This window comes from Dermacentor silvarum, chromosome 9 (assembly GCF_013339745.2).
Source record: "Dermacentor silvarum isolate Dsil-2018 chromosome 9, BIME_Dsil_1.4, whole genome shotgun sequence".
Classification (NCBI taxonomy): domain Eukaryota; kingdom Metazoa; phylum Arthropoda; class Arachnida; order Ixodida; family Ixodidae; genus Dermacentor; species Dermacentor silvarum.
The window spans coordinates 91,712,127-91,736,697 of NC_051162.1; the positions used below are offsets into that span (position 1 = coordinate 91,712,127).

Sequence of the window (24,571 nt, forward strand, 5' to 3'; positions counted from 1 at the left end):
AAAATGTATACACAAATAAGACTGCAAATAAAAATGGCTATATTTGGCTACGAAATGTTTTGTACTTTTTGTGTTTGGCCGCATTTGGGCTACAACTTCTCTAGCTTTTGGCTACGCCGCCTCGTCGGACCTGGTGACAATGGCCACGAGGGAAGAATGCGGGAAACTGTCACGTGACGCACGCGCCAGACGTTTCGAAGCGCTACTTTGGCACGATAGAAGCATGTAGAGAATTTTGTCCTACATCAACATCCCTCTTCATGGTTCTTCGGAAGAAGTCCCAGAAAAAGGTAGCATCCCTGCAGTCTCTGAATCACTCTTATATGGTATCGTCACGTCGACATAATCGGCAATGTGTTAGTCATGGCACATAGCAGTGAGTGATTTATTCTAATGACATTAGAAATCTCATCAAAATAACAATCATTAGCCTGCAACCATGTCCTAATTGGGAGGGTTCATGTGCGCCGTGTAAAGAAAAAAATGTCACAGTTTCGCCCTAAGGGCGAAGCAATGAATGCGATAGCAACACAGCAATGTCATACGAAATAAGGTGAGCGGCCTTGGTAGCAATATGAATTGCAGTAAACATGAGCTGATTAAGTAAGCTGGTGTGCGGCGGCGTAAGTAGACCGACATGAAGAGAGGCTCGATGACCACGAGAAGGCGCGTGTGAAACGGTGGTGTTGATGAGAAGCGCTTCCCGTGGGCAGCGCGTGTGAAGGGACACACCTGTAGCGCTGCACTGCCGATCCGGGCAGCATTGCATGTGTAGCGTGCGTTGGAATATGTGGCCCGACAATTACTAACTGAATGAACAAGCGTGGTGTGAGCGCGCACAAACAAACATGAATAGATCACACTGAATGACTGCAGACGACTGTCAAAACGCTGGCAGCGAGCGCATACGCCGCCGCAGGCGAAGGTACGTGCGGTCTATCGCTTCAACGGAAACTGAGCGGCGAATGCACGGCGCATAAAGGTCAGAGCCGTGTGGAGATAAGAGACGGTGCGGGCGAGCGAGCGACGAGCGCGGTTGTTGGCAGAGTAGAAGTGCCCCCCCCCCCCCCCCGCGCTCCCTCCGGCGCTGGCTTCCCGCTTCCTTGCTTGCGCGTGGGTGATTGAGTGCGTTCGCTCTCCGTGATAGCGCGCGTCCCCGCACGCTTCCGCTCGGGCATACGGCGCGCGGCGAAGATTTTATCTATAGGGAACCTCACGGCGACGGCGACGGCGACGGCAGAAATCCGGTTGAAGTGTCCATATAATTGATATCGCAATAAAAGTGACAGGCCTGCTCAGCACATGCAGCACAATCACAGCGTAAGCTGGAGAAGCGGCTCCATGCATGGGAGCTTAATTTTCTGCACTAAGCGTTACAGGGTCTTCGCGCGAAGTCTCTTCGCGTCGTTTTCATGCGAACGATTTGAACTGTCATGCCCCGTATGACATGTTCGGGCTAATTTGTTTACACAGTCTCGGGAATAGTAATACATGCGATAGACGTGCACAAACTCCGCGATCAACGCAATCGTTCTCGCGAAAAACTGTGGCATATGTACGTAGCTATAAGCGGCTCGAGAGGCCTCAGCCAGAGTGAATGTTTCAGATGCATGTGTTGGCCTGCCTGAGTATTAAGTGTGTATGTGTGCATGAAGCTTATAGCTTGTAGACAGCTGCTGTATTTTCTTTTTCGTGCAGTAAACAGAAAAAGAAGTAATCATTGAATATAGGTTAGAGAATTGGGTTGCTGCTATGAAAGGCAGACGTTCGATCTCACCATCATTCAACCATTTATTTATAACATTATAGGCGCACTTCATCCACTCGAGGTGCATAACCAAAACCTCGAGGTGTGTTTCGTGTACGCGAGCACGCCATAGTGCGCGCGAAATCGCAAGTTTGTAAGAGAAGCGTTTGGCTATCCGCTTACATTTGCATTCGTCGTCGATGATTCTGGCGCAATTTTCTTTGTTGCTCGATACTCTCGATACTGTCTGCTCACTGGCTGATAAACCGGCATTTCGGTTTTAAACCTATTTAGTCGGTTGGAATATCGGTTCGGAGTGATTCCGCTTAAACATAAATCCCTAATATGGTAAACATTCACCTAGAACAATGCCGGCTGACTTTTTGCACCGTGGTTCTGCAATATAATAGAAAGCGATGATGGCAGGGTTAAGTTTGTGTTGTTATTAAAACTTGGGAGTTCTGCTCCCAATTCGCCTGTAGAAAGCTGGTTGGCTTTTTATGCTCCTGGACGTATCAGTGGCAGATAACCTATAAAACCAGGACAACAATCGATTCAATGACAAACGCAAGTTCCCGTTACACACAAATCGACAAGTGTTTCACACGACAAGTGTTAAGTCCACCACGAAGTATAGTTGCAGCAAAGAGAGAGAAAGATAATAATTAAAGGCTCAGACACTTAGTTCTGCTTCACTGACTATATTATCACTTCTGTCGTCCCTTCATTCCACTACTGGTACTGGCGGGGACATACATAAATTTTGTGAACTACTGTGCTTGACTCCACCAACAAAGGCACACCCTCGTCATTCTCTCGTGTGGCTAGCCGGGTAGCACTCACGAAAGCGTCGTCGTCACCGCCGTAGTCACTGAGCACCGCACCTTTCGTCGGGCACACCGTCACCCGGCGGGCCAACTTCATCGGCTAACCTGTAACGAGCGCTTGGCGGAGGTCGTCGTCTTCTTTAACCACCGCGGAGTCATCTCCACACCACCTGCCGCACGTTCGATTCACGGCCCAGGCCACGATTCCCAAAGCGCCGAGGTACGCCAGCAGAGCCATCATGTGCCAGGAGAACACGCTGGCGGCCAGCATCATGTCCGTGTGGCTCTCAACATTCCATGGTGGATGTTCGGGTAGCGGACTGTAAAGGACGTATCCGACCTGCCAGAACCACGTCCCCTGCAACAGGCAGAAGTATGCGCGGCCCAGAGACGCCAGAATGCTTCGGGGTCGACACATCTCGACGACGATGCAGGCCGCCCAGGCCACAGCTGTGTAGACCAGGAGCGTGTGGACCAGAACGTCGAGGGGGGGTCTTCCGTGCAGGTGGAAGTGGAACAGCAGTCCCTCTACGGAGACGGCGAGCAAGAGCGTCACGTAGTCGGTGTAAGGCGGTAAGGGAAAGCCGCTGCTGGTCATGACGTCGACGACGCCGCTGAGCACATAGAAAAGGTACATGGAGAAGTGCTGAGAGCTGGCCATCAGATCGAAGTAGCCACGCTCGGTGGTCACGCCGACCTGGATGATCCCTCTCGTCTCATTGGCAACACAAATAGAGCAGGCGACAATCTTAGTGATGCCTTCGAAGTTGAAGCGCCGACATAGACAGGGCATCGCGTACGAGCAACGACAGGCGTAGTGCCGCTTTTGCTCTCTGCTGCGGAAGTAGTTGCGCCAAGCGGCAAAGGCCCACCAAGTTCCGAAAGTTAACATGAATGTCCCGGGCAATGCGTGGCCTTCGAATTTTCCCATGGTCCCGGCCGCTGGACAGTCACGTTCGAGGCACTCCTACTTTGCAATTGACCTGCGATAAGCGAAATGGTGATGAGTAAGATAAGTATGATTACGGCTGTCCGTAAATTAGGGCATGATGATTCTCGGCTGTGGCGCCTCTACGAACCACAGCAGAAAGGTCAAGAAGCGGGTGGCTAAAGGAAACGTAAAATCTAAATACCAATATATAGAGCACCTAATTTTAATGAAAACCGACTTTGAAAGGCATCCTGTACATGATCTGTATTAACATGAGGAGAACACTACGTACAAGACCAATTACAAAGTGTGTTAGATAAATAGAAAAATTGATAATTATTATTGCAGTAATTTACTTCAGAGCACATGTTTGCATTGCGGAATCGAAACCCAACAAATAATGAAGTAGCATTTTATTAGCGCAAATCCTTTCTTTAACGCCAGTTTCGAGAAAAATGTTCTGAAAATCTATGGGACAATGCAATAGTGTACCACGTCACACTTATCAGCACCCCATTTTCCACAGTGCTAATAAATGGTAATGAAACATAAATGCTTTTTGGAGATAATTTGAGCCCATAACGTCTCCAGACCAATTCCGAAGCACACGATTTCGTGTGCAGTGAATATTATTCAATTACCTGTTAAGCTTCAACTTTGCAATTGAGAAATGAGCTGTAAAGAAGCTAAATAAAAAGGTAATTAGTTAAGGAGCGGGTAAAATAGTCTAATTAGTGAAAACACCTAGAAATTTAAATGAAAATAGTGTCCGCCTCATTAAGTAATCCCGCTAACGTAACGAATACGGATATATACCGCAATGGATCTGAAATAACTCTCCTTTACTATCAATAACCCAGTAAGATGACAAAAGCAGATGATAGTAAGCCATAAATAATTGCTATAATTAATGTCAAACTATATCAAATAATGAGAAAATGGCGGATTCGGAGCAGAGTAGTAAAGTTGCATAATTTTCTTAGTTCTATTATGAATGTTCGGGCGATATTAAAGAAGAGGTACAATAATACTGTTTGACATTTATGTTGGTAGAGAGGAAATACATTGGAAATGTTAGCAGCAGGGGCGCTATAACGTAAAATGATTCCAAACTGTTCTGATTACAATTTCTGCAATTAGCCTCCACGATTGGTAAAAACATTTTTGGGCTACTCCCAACTTCGCCTGTCTGTCACGCGACGTCAGGGAAACCACGATAGCTCCCCATCTGATATAACGTGCACACACTGATTATGCATGATTAAACCGCACAAAAGAAAAATAATCATTCCTGATTCGACGCCTTTTCACCATTAGCCCTCTGCTATTGGTGCAATGTTTTCTGGCTACGCCCACTAACCCCGCACTGTTACACAGAATATACCCAGATATACAATCGGCCAATGCTTGCGAGCTATGCTCAGACCTAGCTGACTTGGAACATATGCTCTGGCGGTGCCCCGCGTTACACGACGGCGACGATGTCACGTCGACCAAATGGGAGGCTGTCCTAAGGAGCCCCGATCTTGAAGCACAGCTATGGGCTGTCCATCGGGCCCGCGACGCAGCAGAGAGGCTCGGCCTTTCTGTGCCGACGTGGGAGCGGCCCGCTACGTGCTGACGCGCGTTCCGACGGACAATAATAAAGTTTTGCCATACCATACCATACGCCCACTTCGCCTGTCTGCCACGCCACTTCACAAAACCGCGAAAACTCACCACTTCAAAGTGACGTGTACGCGAAAAAAAAAGCATTAATATGCCGGAAAAAACTGAAAATTTCTCTGAATAGCCACAGACTGCCCCGTTCCGAAAGGAATAGAAGATGGCTGCCCGCCGCCCACCAATCACTCAGGCCTTCGCTACTCGCACCTGCCGGTGAGCATGAACGTACTCACCTGCCGGTGAGCACGTTTAGGGGCAGTATTCTGTAAGAGTCTACCTAGTGGACTGTCCATTTCGGCGACCGTTGATTCGCTGCTGCTTGACGTGCAGGAAGGAGACTGGTTGGCACTTTCCTGCACGTCAAGCAGCAGCGAATCAACGGTCGCCGAAATGGCGAAATGTACAGTCGACTAGGCACACTCTTACAGAATACCGCCCATGCTCCGTCGGCGGCTGGTCATGGAGCTGCCGCGCGGGCACCTATCTCGAAAGCAATCTGCGATGCGGCCGAAGTGTACGCCCACGGGAGCCTCATTTTCAAAGCGATCTTCGATGGGTATAGAGTACATGCGCCGAGTGCCGGTAGCTTCGTATGCGCTGTGCTTTCGACGTTTGCTTCGCGTTGAAGCGAGAGCTAGCGCGAAAGTCAACTTGCTCGCTGCCGCTGGCGCGCTTTCTCACTCCAGCGTTTTCACGAGTTTCCGCGGTCATCGAGCGAGATGTGTTCATGTTTACCTGTGCGCGCGTGACACCGTGCTTGTTTATTTAGTTAGCAAGTGAATATTTACAACTTTATACGGCCGCCGATAAAACTACATTCCTTACTTCGTATAGCTGTCTTCTAATTTGGTATCGCAACCAATCCTTCGCCTTTCAGGCGAAACTGCGACGTTTCTTTATTTTCTTGCTTATTTAAAATGACTTTAGAGTTTGCGGAACAATTCTTCTATCAGACGCGTGACAGGGGGGTCTCGGGTAGCTAAAAAAGTTGTCGCAGTTTCACCTGAAAGGCGAAGCATCAATTGCGATAGCAAATTTGTAGAGAGCTATACGGAGTAATGATATTAGCTTTATCAGCTGTATAAACTTGGACATGCAGCAGCACCGGCAACACGCAGAACTGTTGTCGACGCCGTCGGCGTTTTGCCCGCGTTCGCTCAAAATGCGTGCGGCGTTGGTGACTGTTGCCGGAGCCTCTGATATAAATAGGCACTTGGTGCCGCAGCTAAACGTCGCCTCCCTTCCCTCCCCCTACCCCCCTCCCCCACGGCCTCTCGCGCGTCGGAAGAAGGCGCGTTTGCTCTACATATATGGTGATTGTAAAGGAGGAAAGAGACGCCTACTTCTGCAGCCCTTAAGCGAGCACGGCGCAGAACGCGCGTTTGTTCTCCGCCGTGCGCTCACTCCCCGTGAAAGCGCGCGCCCCTCGCGCCCTTTCACTCGCACATACAGCGTTCGGCGCGCGGCGACGATTTCATCTCCATTGACGTCATACGGAACCTCACGGCGACGGCGACGGCAGAAATCTGCTTTTGAGTGTCCATATAATTGCTATCGCAATAATATTCCATTACCTTGACATCGTCAAAAAAATGTCACAGTTTCGCCCTGAGGGCGAAGCAATGAATGCGATAGCAACACAGCAATGTCATACGAAGTAAGGTGAGCGGCTTTGGTAGCAATATGAATTGTAGTAAACATGAGCTGATTAAGTAAGCAGGTGTGCTGCAGCGTAAGTAGACCGACATGAAGAGAGACTCGATGACCACGAGGAGGCGCGTGTGAAACGGTGGTGTTGATGAGAAGCGCTTCCCGTGGGCAGCGCGTGCGAAGGGACACACCTGTAGCGCTGCACTGCCGACCCGGGCAGCATTGCATGTGTAGCGTGCGTTGGAAAATGTGGCCCGACTATTACTAACTGATTGAACAAGCGTGGTGTGAACGCGCACAAACAAACATGAATAGATCACACTGAATGACTGCAAACAACGACTGTCAAAACGCTGGCAGCAAGCGCATATATACGCCGCAGTAGCGGGCGAAGGTACGTGCGGTCTATCGCTTCAACGGAAACTGAGCGGCGAATGCACGGCGCATAAAGGTCAGAGCCGTGTGGAGATAAGAGACGGTGCGGACGAGCGACGAGCGCGGTTGTTGGCAGCGTAGAAGTGCGCCCCCCCCCCCCCCCCCGCGCTCCCTCCGGCGCTGGCTTCCCGCTTCCTTGCTTGCGCGTGGGTGATTGAGTGCGTTCGCTCTCCGTGATAGCGCGCGTCCCCGCACGCTTCCGCTCGGGCATACGGCGCGCGGCGAAGATTTTATCTATAGGGAACCTCACGGCGACGGCGACGGCGACGACGACGGTAGAAATCCGGTAGAAGTGTCCCTATAATTGCTATCGCAATAAAAATCGTGGGGGTTGACCTTTAAGTGTCTCCCAAGTGTTTCTCTCGCAGTGTAAATTCTAGAGATGCCATCGTTTCTTTGTTCTGTCTTCACCGCAGTACACCCTTCAATGCAGAGATGTAGTACGAAGCATTGCAGGGACGAATAGGGCCTGCGTATGAAATGTTATTTTGTGCATTAACCCTTTGTCTGACAGTGGGACATGTACGTCCCACTTGGTATTGTGGTGGAAAGCGTTTCTCAGCGGCAAAGCGACGCATTTATCTCATTTGCTAGGTGCTGCGTTCTATCTAAATGCTTGAACACTTCATGCGAGCATAGTTTTTGGAAGTGGGTAAATGAAATGTTGCAGTTTCACCCGAAAGGCGAAGCATCAATTGTGATAGCAACTTAGTATATAGAGAGCTCAACGGAGTAAGGATAGTAGTTTTATCAGCTCTATAAACTTTGACGTTAAGCAGCACCAGCAACGCGCAGAACTGTTGTCGACGCCGTCGCCGTTTTGCCCGCGTTCGCACCGAACGCGCGCGGCGTTAGTGACTGAAGGACGTTGTTCTTGCGGTGTATATAGTTGAACGAATGCAGAGACAGAATTCCCTCTAGTAATTTTAGTAAGGCGCTCTATGCCAACAACCACTGGGACCAGACTCTCACGCTAGCCAACGTCATCTTTTATCTCGGCGGTATACGCCCACGCGTGCGGTTTGAAACCCGTGAGGACGACCTTTACACATCGTGCCTGTAGTACACACGTGTGTTCGAAGCCGCACAGAAACAAGTGTGAAAGTTGGGAAACGCATTTAGGACATCACACCGTATTGGTGAAGCAGGACACTGACAAGGACAATGTGGAGAGACACACGTGCAGCGAGCGTCGTGTATTCTTGTGTCTTTCCACATTGTCCTTGTCAGTGTCCTGCTTCACCAATACGGTGTGATGATTAATCACCACCTCGTCCAACGTTCCACATTACTGCATTTGGGACAGTTGAATTTGATGCTGACGTCGTGTGGCGATAAGGCTTGGCGTGATCTTGCTGTTAATAATAATAAAAAAATAAGAGCGCTCCACGCATCTCTTCTGGCTATGCTCGCACGAGGATGCAGCAGCACTGGCGGGATCAAGGTCAGTCGATGTGTCGTGACGTCATGGGGCATGAGCTTTTCCTGGGCACTGAAACTAATTCATAAAAAAAAAACGAGCATTATAGCAAATTTCAGGGGGCTCCTATGCTATAGCCACTATTAGGAATTAGCGGGTTCGGCTATTCATTTACATGGGGTTGTAAGTCGCTAAGCATGATGACGTCGGGGGTTCCATGCTCAGCCACGACTCCAGATTCCTTTTGACTATCTGGTAGCCTTTAACATTATCGCAATGCGGCCAAAAATTGAACCCACGGCCTGGTACTCAGAAGCGCAGCGCCATAGCGACCGCGGCGGGTATTAATTAAACTACTTACCAACACAACCATAATTACTTAAGGCATCTCCGAAAGGAACTTGTTTTTTATCGCTTTGTGTTCTTTAATGTCGTTTCGCTTTAGTTGTCCGCCAGGACGGCACCTTTTCCCAGACGTACTATTGTGTTTAGTGTGAGCCTCAACGCACTAGCGTTGAATTGAGCGCTCTCCCGGTTCAGGCGGTGGCGCTAACGTGTCACGCTCAGGGTTAAGAATACACGTCTCAAAAAAGAGTTCTGTGCATTGCTGCTTGAAAAATCAATTTAAATCAGTAGATTCCCTTATACTTGGAAAACAAAAATTTTAAACGATGTTTTTTTTTTTCTTTCTTTTTGCCAGCATGGATGGAATTCTTACTGTTGTAGTTCTAGATTGTGCCATATGTTGCACAGTTCTAGATTGTATTTGAGAGAAATCACACGGGTAATCACAAACTAAAAATAAATATAGAACGATCCCCTATTCAAGACGTCAAACAAGTTGCATAAAGGCTAGCACATGACATCTGGTATAACTGAAGCCGTGCCTGTGCTTTCGCTTAAGCCGAAAAACGCAAAAAGAAATGCAGATTTCGCTTGTTGCTCGTGCGTAGTAAAAGTTGACCGTGCTTTAGCGCTCATCTATTAAAAAAGTAGTAGATTTTGCCCGAGTAGCCAAGAATAGAAGAATTTTTTTAAAAGGTAGTAAATATAGTTATCGTTTATCTGGAACACGAAAGAAACCAGTAGATTCTGAAAGCTTTATTACTGGATCAATAAAATATGAAAACATAAGCAGACTTACTGATAAGTTATGGCGTTGACGCGATCTAGTTGGCACATTCTGGATCTAGGGGCAAATAGCTATAGAGACACGAACGACGAGGCGCCGACATTCAACTAAATTTTAGATCATGCAGCGCACCGAATATAAATGCAAAAAAGAGAGGCAATAACAATCATGACGTTAGCGCGAGAGACTTCGTATGAAATGCCGCAGCCCAACTGTGCACGTAGATGTCAATGTACAAAAACTACGACAAAAATTCTGAGAATCGACTTCTTAGTAAGCAGTCTTTGACTCGGCTGTTACTTCACTTTTGATTACGTATGTTGCTAGCTCATAAGTTCTACACATCGCTTTTTTTCCCCCGGAACCAAGGAATGTTTACGCATTTGGTAGGATAGGATAGGAATAAATTTTATTTGTCCAATGGTTATGGCTTTTGGTGCCCGGGGCTAGGCTGCCAGGGGCCCATCGCCGGAGAAAAATCTTCCGAGATCCTCAGCAATTGCCCTGGCCCGCTGGACGGCCCACTCCTGGTCCTCGGGTGCCTTGCTGAGGAGGGCGGCTTGCCATCTCTAAGCGAGGCGCCCCGCTTCAGAGGGTCCTCCTGTTGTCTTCCCCCTTCCTCTTGGTCCTTCTTCCTCAGGGCGTTGTCATTCCCAAAGCATATGGGCCATATCAGCCCGTTCGTGCTCTCACCACGGGCAGCCGGGCGATGGGTGCAGCGCGGGCCACAGGCGGTGCAGGTGGTAGGGGTTGGTGGAAGTGCCCGTCTGCAACCGTATTAGGTCCACTGTCTGGGACCTGTCCAGCCGCCCGTGGGGTTGTAGATATTGCTTCCGTTCCGTCATGTAGTGACCAAGAACCTCTCGGTACGTGGCCGGAAACTCCTCGACATCGCGGTCGACGTCCCCATGGTCCCCAGATCCGTCCGCCACGATATGGGTTGTGTTGGTAACGACAGCGGCAGAGCCGCACGCGGTGGCCGTCACTTCTTCCCTGGGGTCCCGCACAACAACGGGGGCGGCTGCCCTCTGGTTGATCGCGGCGCGGCGGGTAAGCTGCCTCGCGACGAGATGGGTGCGCTCGTTGTGGTTGGGTGGGGTGTCGGTGTGTCTTCAGCCGTTAGCATTGTTGTTGTCGTTGTTGTCGCGGCTGTTGTCGTTGTTAGTGCCAAGCTCCCCGACGTGCGCGGGGAACCATTTGAGGGGCTTGTTTGTAATCGTGCCGGACCCAAAGTCCCCGACCCTGGCGTTGAGCATGCGCGACACATCCACGAACACCCAACCTTTGGTGTAGTACCGGATCGCTGATTTGGAGTCGCTAATGATCAGCCTATCTTCTGTACCTCCGTGGAGTACCGCGAGGGCAATGGCCATCTCACCTCATTTGGTAGACAATTCTCAGAATTTCTGTAGCATTTTTTTTATCGAGCATCGCCCTATAACGTCGTTGCCGTTCCGCTTCCGAGCACGTCGATCCTTTCCTCATCTTGCAGTCGATGATCTCCTAGCTTCTGTCGCTATTCTCATTGTTCCTTCTGCCGGCCATCGTTCAGCGCTCCTACGCAGCTTCTTTGATGATGATGATAACAACTTTATTATTCCGCTACATTTCACCAAGCCTACGTTTCTTTGGTGTCATTGCGATTGAACTCGTATGGACACATCCGACCCCTTCAAGGCGATCGTATAAACTGAGCCTAATTGCTATCACAACGCCTTTTTTTTTCTTGGAGGGGAGGGGGGGGGGGGGGGGGGGGCAAACCACTCCTAAAAGTCAGTTGTTCTTATCATTATGCGCTTTTTTATTGAGGCCGAGGTTTTGACGGAAGCCCGTCTGGTCAGGGGGCATCCTTTTCCTGGTGGTCTTATAAACATTGTATCGCATGTCCTTGATTACATTGGGAATAAGGCTCCCGTCAGATGAGCCAACACGTCTTTTTTGCATTCTTTCTTTAACACGAAAGTGTTTTATGCCGGGGTCCACCAAGACTTCACTGACGTATTTCCGTCACGGAAATACGTCAGTATTTCCGTCACGGAAATACGTCATAGAACATAATACAAAGAAAGAAACCAGAAGAAAAAGTTCCACAAACATGCAAAATTTGGAAATCGAACCCACGACCTCTCGGTCCGCGACGATAGATCGCCGAGCGTTTAACCCATTGCGCCACAAACGCATTTGTAGAGAGCTACACAGACGCGCCTTATATATCTAACACTCCTCCGTGTACCCGCGCTCTTGCTCGGGGCGGTGCCGCCGCCTACGAGCAGAAAAGAGAAGTACTGCATTATGACACTAACGCGCACCGACAGTGAACGCTTCGGTGGTCTCAGCACTACGACGCCTCGATGCCAGCATTCGAAGGGACGCTGGCATCAAGAAGCACTACCAACGCCACCTAGGTGGCGTTCACCGTACTCAGCACAGCGGAGCGTGGCCTCCGCAATTAGCTCTGAAAATGTTTCTGAAGTTGATCGCGGAGGCTGCAATTACGACGCGCTGTACGCGCTGATTTGACTCGGTGACGATTCAGTTACGTGCTTTGTCTTGCGCGTTGTATTAGTGTGTCAGTTACGTGCTTCGTCTTTCGCGTTGTGCTAGCGTGTGCAGCGTAGTGCAGCTTCCATATGCACGACGGTTGCTCATGGTCATCGACGTTGGTAGTCGTGATGGAGGAGACGTGCCACCAGGCGTCAGCGTGGGTGCATCAACGCCTAAGGGCGCTTTAGCCACAAAACACCAATAGACATTATATATCAATGTGCAATAAACATTACACTACTTCTGTGAAGACACGTTTCACTTTCGTGTTCTATACCGATTCCTATATAAAGGGATCAACCACATTTTTTTTTTGTGGTCGGTGTCCTTTTTAACTTTCTTCATGCTTTATTATTGCATCAAATGACCCTGTCGAGGCGACGGCGATGTGACCAGTCTTTTTTATGGATTCTAAAGCTACCAATCATCTTCAGTTACGCTGGTAAAATGACTAAATGTCTTAACTTGACCAATTACGCCCTTATTTCCCAGTTACAAGGGGTTACGGGACAGACACAGTTTATCCGGGGTACTCGCTAACGAATGCTTACACGCATTGAAATGCCACCTCCTTGTCAAGCAGATGAACTGACGGTGTGCTTGCGCACTCTGCTCCTTTCTTGGGTATCTTATATGCTTAGAAGGTTTCACCCGTCCTTTGATTTCCGCACTTACTTAACATGGTTGTGTCGCTCATCTGAGAAAGCATAGAGTTTCATACAACAATTACTAGAGAGAACTGTGGGGCTAGTCTCTCCGGAAGATGCTAGCAGGGTGATTCAGAAAGCATGGGAATCATGGGTAGCATACGTGGATTAGCCTAAACTTCGTCCTTATGGCTTCAAACGACTTCGTGACTTTGCAAACTCATCATTTTTAACAATGTATTGCTTTATAAACAATTAAATGAACATTATAAAAAAATCCCACGGCAGGATTCGAATATAGAACGGCTAGTACAGAAGCCCGATATGAGAGAGAGAGAAAATGATTTAATGAAAGGTAGGGAGGTTAACCAGGACTGAGCCCGGTTGGCTATACCCTACACTGGGGGAAGGTAAAAGGGGAGAGAGAGATTAAGAGAAGAATAGAAAGTCCGCTGTTGATATCGCCGACGTTGCAACAGATCTCTGTTCTATCACTGATGATCAATCAGTCCGGATCATAGACGGTCACTCAGTTCTGTAGTTTTCAAAAATCGCAGCAGCGCTTTTGTGGCCTTTTGCAGCTGTGATATTCGAGGCCATGGTCCCAAGATCTTGCTGAAGGTGAACGGTCTTCTATCTAGCCTATTGAGAACGTTGCAGAGGGTCATTTCTTTCGTTTTGAAAAGATGGACAGTAGCATAGTAGGTCTCATCGCCACCGCAGGCATTACACTCGGCGCTATCAGCCATTCCAATCAAACACGTGTAAGCATTGGTGAATGCAACACCCAAGCGTAAGCGGCACAGCATTGTTTCCTCATTTCGCGGAAATCCAGGCAACAGCCGCAGCTCCATAGATGGGTCGAGAGAATGCAACCGATGCTGGGTGAATTCAGCTGTATGCCACTTCTCCAATGTCATACTGTGCGCTAGCTTGCTTAGGTGTTGGGCTGCGTCAGTCCTCGATAAAGGCACAGAAACAAGATTTGCTCCTTCGTGTTCTTTCCTATAGCAGCTTCGACGGCGATGTCGTTGCCGGAAATACCGCAATGACCCGGCAGCCACTGATATGGAAACCAATTACGCCATGGACGTGCGCAACGACAAGCAGTATTAAACACCGTTACGAATTTCTCGCGGGCAAGCCAGTGCGTTGAAACGTTCGGCGCGTTTCGGTTTCGCCACGTCGACAGGCTGAACTGCCGCCGTAAGTAGCGATTATGCATGTTTGCAGAGTCTTCTGCATTTAGAAGAGTGTCCACTGCTTTGAAATGTAGGCTAAGGAAGGCAGATAAAGCGTAATAAACAAAGCGACGAGAACGTCTAAACCCACAAGCACGAAGATCAGACAAATCCATATACAAACCATCATTCCCACGGTGGCTGAACGATCGCAGCGCCAAAGTTCCCCCTAGTGATTATTGTACGAAACTCTGTGCTGGAAAGCATCCCCATCCGCACTGATACGTAGCTGGTGAAAATTATTGGTGATGCTTTCGAGAAAAAAAGTGGTGAAGGTTTCGCCTTTGCATCGATGTGCTTTCCTCGTCGGCTTTTTTTACAGAGCCATGGACAAAAAAAAGAAAGAAAGAAAGCAGAGCATAGTTACGAAGCTATGGAGGCGGTTCGCTATGGCGAAGCACGCTGCGTTATAGGGATATAGGACGTCCGCTTCGGCGAGCCCGTTTATTATCGCTCTAAGGAGAAATCAAGCGACGGAACTAGTACATAATTGAAATAAATTCTGGTGTGATGCTTGCCAAAACCACGATCTGATTATAAGGCTCGCCCGTTTTCTTTTTTTCTTCTTTTTTTTTGGGGGGGGGGGGGGGCAGGGGGGGCTGTGGATTAATGTTGACCCCCTGGAGTCCTTTAACGAGCACTCAGTGCACACTACAGGAACGTCTTTTTTTTTCAGGAGAAAGCTTTGTATGCCCCATGAAGCGAAAGATCCGCCGCCCGTTCTTATCATCCGATGGTAGCAAAACCCACGTGACCAAATGATGACGTCACGTTCCCGGCGCTGGACCTGCTGCGGCTCGCACTGGAAATCCCACGGTGAACTGGCCACGGCGCCCGTCCCAACCAACCGACATTGCCCACTCCCAAAGTAGGATTAGGGTGGATTAAAGCGGATTAAGGTGGATTAAGGTGGATTAAAGTGGATTAAGGGGGGCTAAAGTGGATTAAGGTGGGAAAAGGTGGATTAAGACGGATATAGGTACAGTTTTAAAGGGAAGTGATCACTCAGAGAAGTCATGCTTTCACATTCAGATCACGTAAGGCTACTTAAGTGGCTGTCATCTTTCCTTTGCATTCCAGTCCCCTTCGAAGGCGGCCACCGTGGGCGCGATTGAACCCGCGACCTCGAGCTCAGCTGCGCAATGCTAAAACCACCGGGCTACCGCTGTAGGTTACACGAAGGAAAGCACGGGGGTATGCGCATTGCTGGAACGGCAAAACCATCTCAACTTTTGTTCTCAACAAGTTGACGCGTTAGCGCCACCAGCTCGGCCGGGAGAGGGCTTTCCAGCCACGGCTTGGGCGTTGCTGCTCATAGTGAACGCAAGTCGCACACTATCAAAGAAAAAATATATCCTGCAATTAGCTTCGAATGCCCACACTTCTGAATCATAACAGTGCGCGAGATCCAGGCAGTTTGTAGGTGCAGTGTTTGTTCCTGGAGGAGTCTAGACACCCGTGTTAGATGTATGCCATATACTTAGGACGGTACGTTGGGCATGTTGGTATTCCATACTGAAGCCATTCACAGCGCGAAAGGACAAGCACACGCAGAAAAGATACACGGACAAGCGCTATCAAAAGACAACTTTATTGAAAGCACACATGTAAATAAGCGGTGATGCACGTGACAAGAACCGAAAAATTGACAATGTGAAGGCACAAGTTTCTTTAGGGGTTGATACTATACGTTGGATTCTTGTTGTCATGTCGTGCCAGTTGTGCCTTCACGTACATTGTCAATTTTTCGGTTCTTGTCACGTGCCTCATCACTTATTTACATGTGTGGTTTCAATAAAGTTGTCTGTTGATAGTCTGCGCTTGTCCATGTATCTTTTCTGTGTGTCCTTGCCGTTGCGCGCTGTGAATGCTTTCAATATACACTATACTTCGCATGACATTATTCTTGTGCTAGGCGTCGCATGTTTGACCAGGTCGTTGTGCCCTGCAAATATCGATCTAATATTTTGCACCTTTGTCACGGAGAGGGTTGGTCAGGACATTTCGGAATTAGGAAGAGGAAGGATAGGTTGCTAACGGAGGTTTATTGGTCAGGATGATTCCGCGATCGTTGCAAACCATGCTAGGCCCTGTAGCACCAGTCAAGGAGTGGGCCATCCCCACAAGAAAGCCAAGGCACCTCTGGAACTTGTGCCCTTCTTCTCTCAGCCCTTTTGGCGTCTTGTAATAGAGGTGGCAGGGCCGCTTCCAGTGACGAAATCTGGATATCGTTACTTGCTCTCTGCCATTTGCCCCGCTACGAAGTTCCCGGGGGAGCATAATTCAGGGGAAATAGCATAGGCGCTGCTCTCTGTTTTCGCAGGGATAGGGTTTCTTCCGGAGGTTCAGTGCAATCATGGTTGAGTGCTTACCTGGGTAGTGATTTCAGGATACCTAGAGAAGTGTGGCATCCGAAAGGTATATAGCTCGGTTTACCATCCCCAATATTCAGAGCTAGCAGCTCTACTGACAGATGCCCTAAGAAAATCGGCTCCTGAAAGAGTGGTTTGGAATAACCCCAAGGACGATGCGTTTCAGGAGCTCAAAGCGGCTCTCTCGGCTTCTACCGTGCTGCGGGCACCGAACTATTCAACCGACCCTTCATTGGACAGTGCGATACGAGCAATCGTGGATTGGGGGTTGTGTTGTGCTAGGAGGATGACAACATGTGAAGAGCACCCAGTGTTATACGCTAGCCGAAAGTTCACGGTACGAGAGGAGGACTATAGTGCATCGTAAAAAAAGAAAGGGCATGCTTTGTTTTGGCAGCTGAAAAGCTAAGCTGCGACCTTTACGGCACGACATTTGTCTTTGTGACCTGCTCAGGTGGCTGACTCAGATGTCAGGCAAGAATACCCGATTGTTAAGATGGATTCTAGCACTTCAGTAGCTGAAAGGGAGCGGTTAATGCCAATGCCGATGGCTTGAGCCGCGTCTGTTGTTTTCGACAGCCTGTGCTAAATTTCTTCCGGCTGCAACTGTATAATTTTACTTATTTAACTTCGGATGAAGCGAGAACACTTGTGTGACTGCCAGGAGTTAACGCGGTATTAGCATTTCCTAGATCAATATCAACTTGGTCGCTTGGGGAGTATAACGCTGGCGCTTGCCGAGCCAGTGGGGTCGTTCTACGTGATTTAGGTGCAAATCAAGAGATAGAAGGCGAAGCAGGTCTCTTCCGTCGAGCAGCTGAGACTTCTCACCGTACGAGATCATCCCCGTCGGCGGAGGCTATGGTGGCTATGGTAGACAGCTTGTACTGCTTGTCTGTTTCGTTGCAGATCGACGGACATGTGAAGTAAAAATACAACGCGCTCCTGGGTACCATTGCGCTGCCTATCGCACTTTCTGGACGCACACACACATAGAATTAGGTGCCCTGTGTATGCGAAATTCAAAGCGTAATGGAATAGCGTCCCGCACGTAAACTACGCTATCACGCTATACTAAAACTCTCTTTCTGCAAAGTTCGTTTGCGGAACGGTAACGCTATTTCCCGTAACCCCGCTATTACGCTACGCTAAACTAAAACTGTGTGCCGTGGGTTTTGTTTGACGGGAGGCCGGAGCTATGGTGTGGCGACCGTGGAGGCCACATTCATGCCCGCATGGTGCCTGCTTTCGAGCATACGACAAGTGCGTGCACGGCTCGGGTTTCTTCGCGGCAGCACGGCGTCCGCGACGGAAGCGGCCACATGCTCACGGACTGTCAATCGGCCCCTCCCCGTGCGGGCAGCAATGCATCCCCGACGACGTCCTGCGGCGCCCGCACCACGGACGACTCCAGCTGCGTTTGGGACGATTTCAAAAGGGCTGCCACCCTGTGGCTGTCAGTTCCATTTGGCCTGTGCCTGGCCATAAAACTCGCCCGGCACACCGCTGTGACCGACCGCCAGATCGGCCCGACGCCGCAGCGCGGTTCCAGCCACCGAAAGTGACGTTAGTACCAGGGAGGCTGCCCGGACCCTACCTCTCTTCCTCGGCCTTGTTTCGTCCTTATAGGGACAGTCTGGGGTATCTGGGGACTGAGAGATGTTATTTAAGCAGCTTGCAGCTAGTCTGTCGGGCGCTCCTCGAAACCACCACAACGTGTAAATTTGTATAAAGAATTCTTCGCCGAGAAAGCTCTCCTCGTATCTGACTCGGCGCGAAGTGGAGTCCAGAAATCCTGCCGGCCACGCATACCTCGGCACACGCAACACACGGCGACTTCATGATGTCGCGTCAGACGCCCTGTGCCGACCAAGTAAAACGCATAGTTCGATACCAGCTTGAGACCACACTTACCATATACGTATAAACACCAGCTCGAGATTGCCATTCTTTACTAGGCAGGCTTTCGAAACTGCTCTGCCAGTGGTCTAATGTATTGAGGCTGTCGTCGGACGAGTATCCGAACTCTTGCCTTCGGCCAGTGCGCTTTGTTACTTCGGCCGACGGCCGACAAAGCACCAGGCCATAAAGAGCATGGCCGTCTAAATCAAGATGCATGCCGACTGAGCTGTCGAGTTATCCATGGACTATAGTCTATACAAAAACTGTCTTCAAAAGTAATCCACTAGCAATTTTAATAAAACCGCTATGTTAGCGACGCAAACTCTGCTTGCACAGGCGGTTTATGCGCTTTGACGGACACAACTTCCGCGACAAATTAGAGTCGCCAAACACATAATTAACGAAAGCTTTTAACGCGACAGCGTTAAGGACCCCATGTCGCAGAAAATCCGCCGTCGGCGTGGACGCGCCGGCGTCGGTGGCGGAGAACATCATTCCGAACCCCCCGACCACGCAGGCCCTCCACGTGTCGCAAGGCGTTAGTGAACAAGATTGAATTTGAGCCTCAAAGTAAACTACGTCGGAAAAATCGTAAAGTACGACTTAACCGCAACTTACAGAGGTGATAGCGTTGGATTGTAATTTGTATGTACGAGAAAACATAATTCTGTTACGAGGAAAGTCAAACGAAAAACCCTTTTCCAGCATTTCTACCATACCAGCAGCGGCGCGCAGAGGGGAAAGGTGGAGAAAAAAGAAAGCTGCAGTTGCCGGGAAGCCTGACAAGCATTCAGGGATCTTTGTATGCTATCGCGTTCCACTCTCAAATGAGAAGCTTATAGAGGACAGACAACCGCTCAGAACATGAATCGAGATAACCCCACTGATGGAAAGATCGCCTATCGTACTGGTTAAAACAAGCCATGTTTTTCTCGTTAAACGTGAATTTATATTTTCATTTTTCCCTAAAAGTCGCCAGAAATGACCTCTGGCGCCCCACTCGGCAAAAACATGAAGTTGCATATGAGGTCTACCACGTGACCTTCTATTAGTGTACGCGGTTCTTGGTCTTTTTATTGGTATTGAAATGCGGTCCACTTTTTTCTGTTATGACTTTTTTCTAACTTACAATGTGCAGATAGGCCTTCGTATGTAGCGAGTAGATAAGTCGCGCTGCCTTCGCCTTCGTTTTCGATGACTTGGCTTGGCTCGTCTATGGACAGAATAGGGACGGCGGAGGCCAGCCAGCCATGGCGTAGGCGTGTACTTGGGGGGAAATGCGATGCAAGTATAAGAAAGGTCCGTATGACAACGCAAACTTATTGTACCAGCTTTTTATTTTCAAAAGTGCTTGAAAAGGTCAAACTGCACGTGTTTATAACCACAGTTGCACTCACTCCTGTGAAAGTAGAACGGTGGGCCGCTTTCTTAATTTGCGAAGCGAGCTATCGGCATTGCTCTCACTTCTCAGTGTAGGAGGGACCCTTACTTTTTTAGAGGCTGCTCAGATCGAAAAATTGCGCCTACAAATATCCACGCGCTTTTTGGTGTAACCGCTGCAGGTGTAAACACTACCAATGGTGAGCTTTTCATTGCGTCATTAAAAACTGGGTCTTTAAAAATCCGTTGTCAGTCCCTTTAAGAGGAAGCTTTAGCTCTGGTGCATTTATCTAAATAAATGTAAAATGAGAATTCGTTTTTCTCGGCGACCGCTGCACCAAACTTGACGAGGTTTGTTGGATTTAAAAGAAAAACTGAAAATCTGGTGACTGTTGCTTTCGAACTGTTGATTTAGGTTGTCAATGTTTTATTAAAAATTGGCAAAAATTGAAAATTTTCTGAAAACAAAACTATTAAGTTTACAACTCTAACTCAGCAATGAAAAATTGTATCACAATTCTGTGCATTGCATATAATAGTACATCTAAAGCGGGTAAAATTGATATATTACACATAAATCTCAAACATTTAATAATATTGAAATACAGCTTTTACAGAACCCTTGTAAACAACGTAACGAATTCAATTAAGATAGGAACTGGCATATCGGATTTGTCCGCTTTGAAGGATCTAATGGATGCCGTTTGCATAACCGCGGTAGCTGTTCTTGATGCCGAGCTATGAATTTGTAAACTTCGTGCTTCTATTTTTTTCGAACTTTCGAATCTTTGAATTTTTTTTTTAATTAGCGTAGCTTGCCCTAGTGGCGCAAGGCTAAAGAAACAGCGGAGCTGATGGGCACCTAGCTGGTCCTGGACTTTCGGGTTATGCTTTTCCGGAATTTCTTGATTATTGATCGATTATCAATTAGCTATTGTTTGGCTATCGATTGGCTATCGCAAGGTATTGGCCACGTATTTGGGCTAGACTAAGCAATACCAAGTCATCCCCAGCATTTTCCGGAATGTATTGATTCCGTATTCAAGCTCTTAGACTAGGAAGGCTTAGGAGTGAGGATCAACGGCGAATATCTCAGCAACCTTCGGCTTACAGATGACATTGTCTTATTCAGCAACAATGGGTACGAATTACAACAAATGATTGAGGATCTTAACCGAGAAAGTGTGGGGCTCAAGATTAATATGCAGAAGACAAAGATAATGTTCAATATCCTGGCAAGAGAACAAGAATTCAAGATGGCCAGTCAGCCTCTAGAGCCTGTAAAGGAGTACGTTTATCTAGGTCAATTACTCACCCTGATCATGAGAAGCAAATTTAGAGAAGAATAAAATTGGGTTGGAGTGCATACGGCAGGCATTGCCAAATTCTGACTGGGCGCTTACCTCTGTCGTTGAAAATAAAAGTCTACAATAATTGCATTCTACCGGTGCTAACATATGAGGCAGAAACTTGGAGGTTAACAAAGAATCTCGAGAACAAGTTAAGGACCGCACAAAGAGCGATGGAACGAAAAACGTTAGGACTAACGTTAAGAGAGAGTAAGAGAGCTGTGTGGATCAGAGAGAAAACTCGGATAACCGATATTATAGTTGGCATAAAGAGGAAAAAATGGAGCTGGGCAGGTCATGTAATGCGTAGGATGGATAACCGGTGGGCCATTAGAGTTACAGAATGGATACCAAGAGAAGGGAAGCGTAGTCGCGGACTGCATTAAACTGGGTGGGATGATGAAGTTAGGAAATTTGCAGGCCCAAGCTGGAATCAGCTAGCGCAAGACAGGGGTAATTGGAGATCGCGGGAGGAGGCCTTCGTCCTGCAGTGGACATAAATATACGCTGTTGATGATGATGATTGATTTGCTATCAATTGGCTATCGCAAGGTAAAGCGAGGCGCAGCTGTGGGATGTGACGTCATCGCTAGCGCGGTGGTGGTGGAGCTAGGCGAAGTGAGGCGCAGCTGTGCGCAGTGACGTCATCGCTAGGCGAGTTTCTGCAAATGCTAAGCGGGGAAACGAAAAGCTTGATCAGCTCCGCTGTTGAAACTTCAGGCCCTAAATCAAAATTCCGCTTCCAACAGTGACTAGAATTTAACTTTCTCTCTCAAATGCAACAAATTTCATTAAAATCTGTCCAGGGGTTATCTCAGAAAAGCGTTTCAGTGTTTTACGTGTATTTGAATAGGCCGCTTCAAAGTTGGGCCCGAGCTAAAGAGAGAGAGAAAGGGGGAAGGAAAGGCAGGGAGGTTAACCCGACTTTGTCCAATTTACTACCCTGCACGTGGGGAGGGGGGTGGGGTAAAGCTTTCTCTTAAGCGTCCTGAAATTATCGATTTCTTTTTTTTTTTCAGTAACAACTGTGGTGGCAATGTTTATATGTTGAAATTTCAGGACAATCGCCTTTGAAGACAATGCCACAACAACGCAACACTTCGTTCGATTCTACCCGGTGCGTATCGGTTCCGAGATGCACGGGTGTTAATTAGCGACGGCAATCACGCAGACTGCGTTGCAGCACCACAAAGTCATCTTTCCTTGCCACAGGTGTACGAACTCCTAGCTGACCTCGAACATGACAGCCTGAATAAATTGGACTGCTGGTACAGCATTTTAGAAAGCCTGCCTAGGAAAGGATGGCGATCTCAAGCTGGCCTTTATATATGGTAATTGCGGTCTCAGGCTGGAGTCAAACTATGCGCTTGACTTCGTCGGCATGTAGCGCGTCTGACGTCAGTCATCTTGACATCATGAAGTCGCCGAGGTGCTGGTTAACAGGGCGAAGATATGCGGGATTCCGCTGCTCTTGGCTTGCTTGAACCAGAGGCATTCCTTGATTCCTCAACTGTGGTCGCGTTGTCTTACGTGAACGGGCTAAATGAATCCTCACCATTGCTTACGGACACGTCTTTTATTTCGTTCATTTTAGGACACGGAGCCAACGCATCCTAAAAAATTATAAGTATACAGTTAAAACTCGATCTATGGAAATCCGATTTTACGAAGTTCCCGACCTAACGAAGAAATTTCCATTCCTCGATAGGTACCCCTAGGGGTACCTGTCGAGGTTTGATGTTGTCATTAAACCGAATTAACGAAATTAATGGCCGTGGAACCCGACTTGACAAAGTTTTTCCTGCAATAAATGAGTAACAAAAGCGGTGATTTCTTTGTCATTTTGCCACAGACGGGTTTTTCTTCGAGCGTGCCTTCTAATGCTATCCCGTTAAAACATCTAGGCGCCCTATAGTCGCGCTCTTTGCGCCCGCTTCTTCGCATATCGGCAGCCTGTCATAGCTTCACGTCAACGTCTACCTCGCCTGCATTGCACATCCCACAAGCAATTCGGGCCACTCTCGCGGACTTTCCACACGCGCAGGCGTGGGTTGGCGGCAAATACAATGCCGCGGTAGCTTTTGCGTTTCGTTACGCTACAATTTTAGAATTCGAAGGACCGAGAAATCCCTTTCTTGATTTTACGAACTTCCTTATTGAACGAAATAATTCGTGCGAGGTCATCACTTCGTTGAATCGAGTTACAACTATATATATATATATATATATATATATATATATATATATATATATATATATATATATATATAAACGCCTACATATTAACGTACCCTCACTGGCGCGCGACATTTAAAGTATGGAAGTTTGTCCTTCATTTTGCCTTCGCGTACAATGACCTTCTTTTCGCGCACATGACGAAAACCGAGGTTTTGACATTATCCTTTGACAGCCTCAACTGATTTAATGTTTCTCTTTAGTGTCCCTTTAACGGAGCACAAATAGATCATTTTCAGGGAACTCGTGCCCGTTAGAACTTTTGAGGTCTCTAACTGGTTTCAAACTTTCGCACGCATACGTCGCGAAACTTCCGTATAGGCTGGTTGTATAATCGCAAACCACCCCACTTGTTCTAAAAAAAAAAAAAACAGGGCCATTTTTTCTTCACAAACGAGTATAGAGCACAATATGGCATGGCATCCTATACGCGAGCCGCTGAAGGCGCAAGAACTAAAACGAAGGCAACAGCAAGAACCACTCAAGAAGAGGCACAACTATCAAATCACTCTACTTGAGGAATAAAAAAAAAGTCGCACTTTCGCCCGAATGGCGAAGCATCGATTCCGATAGCAAATAAGTGGGCAGCTATACGAAGTAAGTATAGTAGCTTTATCGGCCGTATAAACTTGTCAACATAGGCATACTAACTAAATTAACAAGCATGATGTCACGCGCGCGCGCAAACAAGCATGAACGCATCTCACTCGATGACCGCGGAGACTCGCAGTCAGAACGCTGGAGTGAGTAAGCGCGCAAACAGCAGCGAGCGAATTCACCACTTTGTGCCGCCGCTCGCATCAGTGCGAACTAAGCCGCGAAAACACAGCGTAGGGCGGACTCTGTCCCCGCCCCCGATTGCTTTGAAGGTACAGGGGCCCGAGTGGGCGCGTGTAGCGTAGAAAGCCCCCCCCCCCTCCCTACCCACGCCCGGGAGCATTGTGGGTGACTGGAAGATGGCAAGCTTCCTTCCCGCTTTCCTCCCTTGCGTGTGCCGCAATCGCCGGCTCACCCTCGCACGCTTTCACACGCACATACAGTATACGGCGTGCGGCGACAATTTTATCACCCTTGGACTTTATACGGACCTCACG

At 48.3% G+C, this 24,571-nt stretch overlaps 2 protein-coding genes across 2 annotated transcripts in view; both read right to left on the reverse strand.

Moving 5' to 3' along the window:
• LOC119463345 (transmembrane protein 45B) overlaps positions 1–24,571 on the reverse strand; it is a 128,849-nt gene that overhangs the window by 87,632 nt on the left and 16,646 nt on the right. The window lies entirely within an intron of this gene.
• Positions 1,984–9,920, reverse strand: LOC125940427 (transmembrane protein 45B-like). Its single transcript, XM_049656548.1, has 2 exons — positions 9,820–9,920; positions 1,984–3,557 (listed from the first exon to the last, which is right to left on the reverse strand). Exon 2 carries the CDS (start codon positions 3,503–3,505, stop codon positions 2,675–2,677), a length of 831 nt encoding a protein of 276 aa, XP_049512505.1. The 5' UTR covers positions 3,506–3,557; positions 9,820–9,920; the 3' UTR covers positions 1,984–2,674.

Bases quoted from the DNA above. Each gene is read 5' to 3' on its own strand.
- LOC125940427 (XM_049656548.1), bottom strand. From the start codon at position 3,505: ATGGGAAAATTCGAAGGCCACGCATTGCCCGGGACATTCATGTTAACT.